A 7,806-nucleotide genomic window follows, 5' to 3' on the forward strand; every position below is an offset into this window, starting at 1 on the left:
GCGCGGCTCCGCCTCTTGCGCCGCGCACTTGGCGGAAGGTCCCGGGAGTCGTGGCGAGCGAGCGTATCTTGCGTGAGGGGGCGCCGCGCTTCTCCCCATCGGCAGGGAGGCGGGGCCCGAGGCGCCCCAGCGCGCAGGCGCCGACCTCATGCTGAGCAGCTTGTCTCGCGCGGTAGCCCGCGCCGCCGTCCGCTGCGCTCGTACCCCCCGGCCACCCGAGGCTCGCACCGCCGCCACCGCAGCCGCCATGTCCCGGGGCCCGCGGGCCACCTCAGGCTCCCCTGTCCGGCCCGCCACCGTGCTGGGCACCATGGAGATGGGGCGCCGCATGGACGCGCCCGCCAGCGCCGCGGCAGTGTGCGCCTTTCTGGAGCGCGGCCACACTGAGCTGGACACGGCCTTCATGTACAGCGACGGCCAGTCCGAGAGCATCCTGGGCGGCCTGGGGCTCGGGCTGGGCGGCGGCGACTGCAAAGGTAACTTCTGGCGCCCGCGCACCGACCACCTGTCCTCTCCCTGCACCGTGCAGTGCAGACCCGTCCCGCAGGACGCTGACCCGACCCCAGCCACGCGCCCGCCGCGGTCAGGGCCGACAGCTTCGCCCCGCCCCTGGGGCGCCCACCTCCCCTGGCCATCCCGCAGCTCTGTGAACACTCCGCACCTCAAGTCCCTTGCACATCCAGCCCCGACAGCTGAACAGCGTTTTCTCCTGACCACCTTCCCCTCCGCTTCTTCGTCTGGGGATTGCAACTCGGTAACCCCCGAGCCTGATCTAGTCCTTGGCTTCCTACCCCAGTTGCTTTCTTAGTGCACCTCTCTGCGGCACTGGTCTCCAGAGTTATGCTGTACCCCCCTCCAACCCTGACAGGTGCCCATAACTGGTCCCCAGGCGCTCTGCCTATGCCCCTCTCCCCATTGTCCTCAACGCCCATGCGCTCCCCGAGAGCCCTTTTCTCATCCAGGTCTTTCATCAGTCCCCAGACTTTGTTCTGTTCAGTTGGCAGTACTCCTGGCTCTCTCAGGGAGAGCTGTAGCATTGCCATAGACCCGGCTGGGGGAGCAGGGGTGGTGGGTTAAAGAGTGGGGAGGCGTGAGAGACAGGGTAAGGCTTTTCTGTCCACTCCTGTAGCCCTATGCCAGCTTCTTATGGAGCTATAGGAGGGAAAGTGTCTCTAACCCACCCGCAGGGAGCTCAGAGTCTAGTGGGGAAGATTGAAGCAAATAATTGCAGAGGAGCGTAGAAGAGGAAGCACTTTTAGGGAAGGCATGATGGGGCCAGGCAGAGGCCCTAGGGAAGGCTCAGAGAACACTGAGGCTGGGCCTTCAAGGAACAATAGTAGTTTGCTGGGCAGAGCATGAGTCAAAGTGTTATGAGACGCTGAGAGCATAGCTGTGCCAAGACTGGTGTGTGGGTGGCCAGGAGGCAGGTGTGCTTGAGTGGAGGATGTGTGTGTGGAGGGACGGTCCCTCATCAGCCTGATGCCACTGGAAGTGCCTAGGAGGGTGCCTGGCACATGGTGGGACCCAGTGAAGTCAGCTGATACTATTACTGCCACACTCTGCCTCCTCTTTTCCATGCTGAGACTCTTTCTTCCCAGCCCTTGTGTCAGGGGTGTCCTCCTCTGGGTCCTCCTTAGATTCATAGCTTGGTGGATCTGGAGGAACAGACTTGGGAATGTGCATCTCAGACCCACACTCTCTAGTTCACCTGGGTGCCTCTCGTGACTAAGGAAGATTTTATTCCTGAATTGGTTTCTCCCCCTCCAGTCCTTCCCTGCTTCCTTCTTTGAGGCCAGGCACTCACAGAGTCAAAGTCCTCAGGTCAGACCCGAGGCAAGGTTCACACCAAGAATGCAGGGAGATTGAGAAATGTGGGGAATGGAAAAAATCTGGACGAGAAGCTGAGAGACTTGGTCTCTCCAACATCCAAGTGGTCTGATGACTCCCTCCCCTCTGGATTACTGAGTAGCGTTTGCCAGATATGGAAAGTGCAGGATCCAGAGAGCCAGCGTTCTTTTTTTTAATATATAAATTTATTTATTTGTTTATTTTTGGCTGTGTTGGGTCTTCATTGCTGTGCGCGGGCTTTCTCTAGTTGCAGAGAGCGGGAGCTACTCTTCGTTGCGGTGCGCGGGCTTCTCATTGTGGTGGCTTCTCTTGTTGAGGAGCGCGAGCTCTAGGCACGCAGGCTTCAGTAGTTGTGGTGGGCTCAGTAGTTGTGGCTCGCGGGCTTAGACACTCTGCAGCATGTGGAATCTTCCCCGGCCAGGGCTCGAACCTGTGTCCCTTTGATTGGCAGGCAGATTCTTAACCACTGCGCCACCAGGGAATCCCCCAGAGAGCCAGCATTCTTTATAGCACTTCCAAGCTGCTTGCATGGCAGAACACTCTTGTTCTCATGGGGAGTGTATCTCTACAGTGGGTATGCGGATGTGCACGCTTCCAGGAGTCTGGAAGGAGAGGGGGGAAACTGTCACTGCCTTCTGCTCATTTCGCCTTCTACCTCTCTCTCAAATGGATCTGCCAGTGGTTATGTTCAGCAGCTGCATCTCTTTCCTGAATTCCTGCAGCAGCCTCTTTACTTGTCCCCCTGTCTTCAGACCTGCCCCCTCGACGTCTCTATTTGGCAACCAGAGCGAACACAGCTGACCAGTTCACTCATAAAACCTTTGAATGATGGTATTTGAGAAAACCCGTTGGGATTAGGTCTGGACCCCCTTCTCTTGTCTCACATACCACTGCTCCCTGCCTGGAGTTTATAACTCAGAGTTGCACGTATGGCCTTCACGTACCGTGCTTTCTTGCCTTTGTGACTTTGTCCAAGTTCCCATCCTTCGGAATGTGCTTCCCACCCTTCCTTGTTGGCTGGGACTCTTCTTTTTTTTTTTTGGCCGTGCTGTGCAGCATGCAGGATCTTAGTTCCCCAAACAGGGATTGAACCCATGCCCCCTGCAGTGGAAGTGCAGAGTCTTAACCACTGGACCACCAGGGAAGTCCCAGGATGCTTTTTTGGAGACTCGTGGGGTCAGGAAGCCCTTCCTGGAATTCCCAGGTTGGCCACATACGTCTCCTCTGGGCTCTACTGCACTTACATATTGTAACGTCACCTTCTAGCTTGTGACCTCCTTGAGGGCAGAAATTGAGTGTTTAGTTCATCTCTGTGCGCTTGGCCTCTACTACAAGGCTTGACACAGCTAGCAGTTTGGTGACTAATATAGCAGCAGTGAACATTGGGAACTCACACATGAGACATTATTGAATCCTCATGCTCTCCCTGTGAAGACAGTTCCATTGTTATCATCCCCATTTTATAGATTAGAGAATTGAAACTCAGAGAACTTAAGTAATTTAGCCAGGGTCACATGGCTAGTAAGTGGTTACAATAAGTTTCTTAACCATTACATTCTTCCCACAAAGTGAAAATCGCTACCAAGGCCAATCCCTGGGAAGGGAAGTCGCTGAAGCCTGATAGCCTCCGGTCCCAGCTGGAGACGTCACTGAAGCGGCTGCAGTGTCCGCACGTTGACCTCTTCTATCTACATGCACCGGACCACGGCACCCCCGTGGAAGAGACACTGCGTGCCTGCCACCAGCTGCACCAGGAGGTGAGGGCAGCCCCCCAGCTCCTCTGCTTGGCCTGTCGTTGCCCAGGAGAGTGGAGGCTCCAGGGCTGTCCCAGAGCAGAGCTGGGGACAGACCCCACTCCCAGGGTCCCCAGCCAGTCTCTCCTTCCTGGTGTTCTGGGCTGCAGTGGGTTCTGACCTTGGCCTCTCCCCCGCAGGGCAAGTTTGTGGAGCTTGGCCTCTCCAACTATGCCGCCTGGGAAGTGGCCGAGATCTGTACCCTGTGCAAGAGCAACAACTGGATCCTGCCCACCGTGTACCAGGTGAGGCCGGGGCTGCAGAGGCCTCTGTCTCCTGGGTGCCTGCTGATCCCGGGTCCTCGCGGCCCCTCCCCCTCCCCCCCAATGTCCCCGCCCACCCCATGCCCTCTGCATAGCAGCCACCTCCCTGCCTCCCCTGCTCACAGCCTGTAGATGGCTCCCGGGTACCCTCAGCCCAGCCATTAGGCGCCTGCTCTCTCCGGCCCAGGCTCCCCTTCCTGCCTGCTTCTCGCTCTGCAGTCAGCCTGGAACACTCCTCCCTGCTTCTCGTGGGAACGAGTGCCCAGGTCTCGCTTAGATGCCTCTTCCTCTGGAAGCCTTTCCCAACAGCCCAGTGGGGCCTCCCATCTCCAAACCCTATCTTCATACATTGAGCAAGTATTTGGGAGAATCTGCTATGATCACCGAACCCACCTTTATGTGATCACCTGACCTCTGTCTTTGTTTTTAACTTGACTCTAACGTCTCTTGGAAGCAGAGACCTTGCTAGATACGCTGGTGTTTGGGAACTCAGTGTCCAGCATACAACCGGCGCCTACAGATATGTGGGGAATGACATATCCCGTCCACTGTCCCTTCCTGGGGCCCAGCACCATCTCCCCTTCACCCAGCCACCACTGGTGATGTTGGAAATCATTGCTTAAGTCCTGGGCAGGTTTTGACTGAAGGTTTTTGAAGAAGACTGGGGTTCCCTGACCCGTGCACCCTCTCCAGCTGCCCCTTCTGCCCGCAGGGCATGTACAACGCCACCACCCGGCAGGTGGAGACAGAGCTCTTCCCCTGCATCAGGCACTTCGGACTGAGGTTCTACGCCTACAACCCTTTGGCTGGTATGGGATATGGGCTGCTGTGGGGACGGGCTCCCCTCCCAGGTCCCGGGGGGTATTTCTGGTCCTGTTTCTCCCTATTCCTGACCCTGGGGATACCCGGCCCCAGACCTGGGAAGCAGGGAAGGGTTTGACAGGAGGCTGGGCTGGGTCCTCCATCCCTCCTGGGTCCCCCACCATCACCCCCACTTCCGGTCCAGAGCAGCCTCTGGGAGCAGTGCCAGGGGATCTGATTACAACCTTCCCTCAGGGGGCCTGCTGACCGGCAAGTACAAGTATGAGGACAAGGACAGGAAGCAACCTGTGGGCCGCTTCTTTGGGACCAATTGGGCAGAGATCTACAGGAATCGGTGAGCTGGGGATGGGCTGCGTCAGGGTGGGAGGAGTGGGAGGGGGTCCCCTTTATCTGAAATGGAGGAGTTCTAGGCCGCTTTCCTGGGTCTCCAAGCCGCCCCTTGCTGCCTGGACCTACCTCTTTTGATTCCTAGAGGAATTATGAAGCCCTCTATAGGGTTTCTTCTTGTTTTCTTGGGACCTCCGTGAGGAATGAGGATCCCTGGACCTTATGCCAGGTCTTCCAATGCATCGCTCCGCCCCGAGGAGTGCTCGTCACCTGCAGATGGGGAAGGAGAGGGCCCTGGCTGGAGGCTTAGCAGTCCTGGGGCCGAGCCACACCCCTGTACTTCCTGCCTGTTTCCCTAGGTAAAGTAAGGGCAGGCTTTGAGTCCTCAGGGGTAAAGATGTCATTGAGGTCTCTGGTGAGGGACCCAGCATCCTGGGTGTTTCAATAAAGCAGGAGACCCATTGCTAGAGGGGATACCAGCCCCTCCATGCTGCAGGGTTGGGGTGAGCGCAGCTGTCCTGTTTGACTCTTTGGCGGTGGCCCCCAGTGTGACCCCATGGTCCTGACCCCTGTGCTACCCTCCCCACCTGCTCAGCTTCTGGAAGGAACACCACTTCAAGGCCATTGCCCTGGTGGAGAAGGCCCTGCAGGCTGCGTATGGCCCCAGTGCCCCCAGCATGACCTTGGCCGCCCTCCGGTGGATGTACCACCATTCACAGCTCCAGGTAACCCCTCGTTGCTGGAAGCCCCACTTCTTCTCCCTTCGGGAAGCCAGCATTACCTTCAGGTGATTTCTAAGTAGTTTTTCCCTCTGAAATTTCTCTTTGTTCCAGTTTTCATGGCAGCCTTCCTGTTGTTCTGAGTAGCTGTCCAAGTGCCAGGCCCTATAATGAGGGCTTTCCTAACATGGATTGAATTATTACTTAGGCCTGATGAAGTGTGATTATTCCAGTTTTACTGATAAGCAAACTGGGGTTCATACAGCTGTGAAAGGGATAGAAAATTATCACAGATTTGACTGTAAACCCCCTGGTCTGGCTCCTCTGGGGGGAGGTGGGGTTTCCCTCTGTCCTTGGTGTCCCCTGTCTTCCTGGCTAAAATTTTTCCCCAGCATCAGCCTTACATAGTTGCATCGTCTCTGACATGTATATAGTAGGTTTTCAATAAGTGGGAGCTCAATGCTTTGCATAATTTCTCATTCCCATAGCCACGCTGAAAATTGAGAAGATTTGAGTCTCAGGGGGGTTAAATAGCTAAACCTAGTTTACACAGCTGCTGAGTGGCAGAACTGGGCTCTGAACTTCGGTCTGAATGAGGATGAGCAGTGTGGCAGCAGGAGGAAAGAAGACGGGGTTTGTGGGGTCACATAGTTACAGCTGTTGAAGGTACCTTAAGTGCTTTCTAGAGTATATGTACTCTAGAAACTATGTAGAGTATAAAGTTAAAAAACCAGGTCCCAAGTTTTGGCGGGGGCAAGGCTGTGGGTGGAGTGTGGGAAGCGTGTGTGACCGGGGTCACTGTGGTGCGCTAGTGTGTTGACGTCTGGCCGTCTCCCCTTGCAGGGTGCCCACGGGGACGCGGTCATCCTGGGCATGTCCAGCCTGGAGCAGCTGGAACAGAACTTGGTGGCCACTGAAGAAGGGCCCCTAGAGCCAGCCATCGTGCAGGCCTTTGATCAGGCCTGGCACCTGGTTGCCCATGAATGTCCCAGCTACTTCCGCTAGGCCCCAACACAGCTCAAGCTGCCCAAGGTTTCTTCCTTTTCTGTCACCTCTTCTACTCTCTCCCCCTGGCCGGTCTTTGCCTTAAGCTGATTTAGCATGGTCTTTCTCCATTGTCTGGATCCATGCATTATTTTTCTAGATCCCTGCCTCACTCCCAGTTGCCTTCACAATGTGTAAAGGCTGGGGCTGAGCCCCATTCATGCATTTCCCGTCTGAATAAAGCAGGCACTTGACCTGGCTGTAGCCCAGGCCCGGAGTGAAGCCCACAGATTTGTCTCCTCAACTGCTTATGACTTGTTTCCACCCTGCCTGGGGGCTTCCTGCCAAAGGGGTAGAACCATGAGCTGGAGTCGTCTAAAGGCAGAGGCAGTGGGAGGGTCTTCCCAGCCTCCTGCCTTGAACCCAGCCTAACCCCTCAACAGCCAGGCTGCAGGTGGCCCTCACGCTTCTACACGCGACAGAAGAAAAGAGGGTCATATGCCCTGAGGTAGATTTTCTCTCATTCAGAATTACCTCATTAAATACTTAGAAATGGAATAATTTGGGCAAAAACCTACCGTTAGCGTCACCATGAAGAAGAATAAAACCTTCCAGGATGCTGTGGGACATTTTAACACACACTCATTTCAGCAGCGGCTTTACTCTTAGCTAAAGCCTCCTTTCTTCTGGTCTTCCACAGATTCTCAGCTCTGCTGCTGGGCCTCCTTTTGGTGGGAGTGGGCGTGGGCAGCCAGGACCCCCATTTCCCTCAGCAAATCCCTACCCCAAGTAAGGGCACCCAAGTCTGGAGAAGAAATGAAATCCCAGGTCCAGTGATTGCTGTTTGAACATTCCCAGGACAGAAAAATCACACCCTGGGCGAGAGGTAGGGTGTGGGCCAGGCAGCAGCAGTAGGCAGCATTTGGACCAGTCTCTTCAAGTGATGAAAGGGGCTCAACCTGGAAATGCAGACAACCACCAATCAAAGACTGTTCAAAGGAAAGTCCTACTTGCCTTCTAGAAGGAGACACCTTTCAGATGAAGTTTTAT

The 7,806-nt window shown here is 55.8% G+C and overlaps 1 protein-coding gene across 1 annotated transcript; it reads left to right on the forward strand.

Moving 5' to 3' along the window:
- The first annotated feature begins 48 nt into the window (after positions 1–48).
- LOC115863592 (aflatoxin B1 aldehyde reductase member 2) lies at positions 49–7,045 on the forward strand. Its single transcript, XM_030876541.2, has 7 exons — positions 49–476; positions 3,418–3,605; positions 3,782–3,886; positions 4,617–4,713; positions 4,961–5,060; positions 5,649–5,778; positions 6,616–7,045. Exons 1-7 carry the CDS (start codon positions 149–151, stop codon positions 6,775–6,777), a joined length of 1,110 nt encoding a protein of 369 aa, XP_030732401.2. The 5' UTR covers positions 49–148; the 3' UTR covers positions 6,778–7,045.
- The last annotated feature ends 761 nt before the right edge of the window (positions 7,046–7,806 follow it).

The sequence above is a fragment of the Globicephala melas genome, chromosome 1 (genome assembly GCF_963455315.2).
Source record: "Globicephala melas chromosome 1, mGloMel1.2, whole genome shotgun sequence".
Classification (NCBI taxonomy): Eukaryota; Metazoa; Chordata; class Mammalia; order Artiodactyla; family Delphinidae; genus Globicephala; species Globicephala melas.

Coding starts and splice junctions, on each gene's coding strand:
- LOC115863592 (XM_030876541.2), top strand. CDS start 149: ATGCTGAGCAGCTTGTCTCGCGCGGTAGCCCGCGCCGCCGTCCGCTGC. Junction 3,606..3,781: donor GCCACCAGCTGCACCAGGAG/GTGAGGGCAGCC, acceptor TCTCCCCCGCAG/GGCAAGTTTGTGGAGCTTGG. Junction 4,714..4,960: donor CGCCTACAACCCTTTGGCTG/GTATGGGATATG, acceptor ACCTTCCCTCAG/GGGGCCTGCTGACCGGCAAG.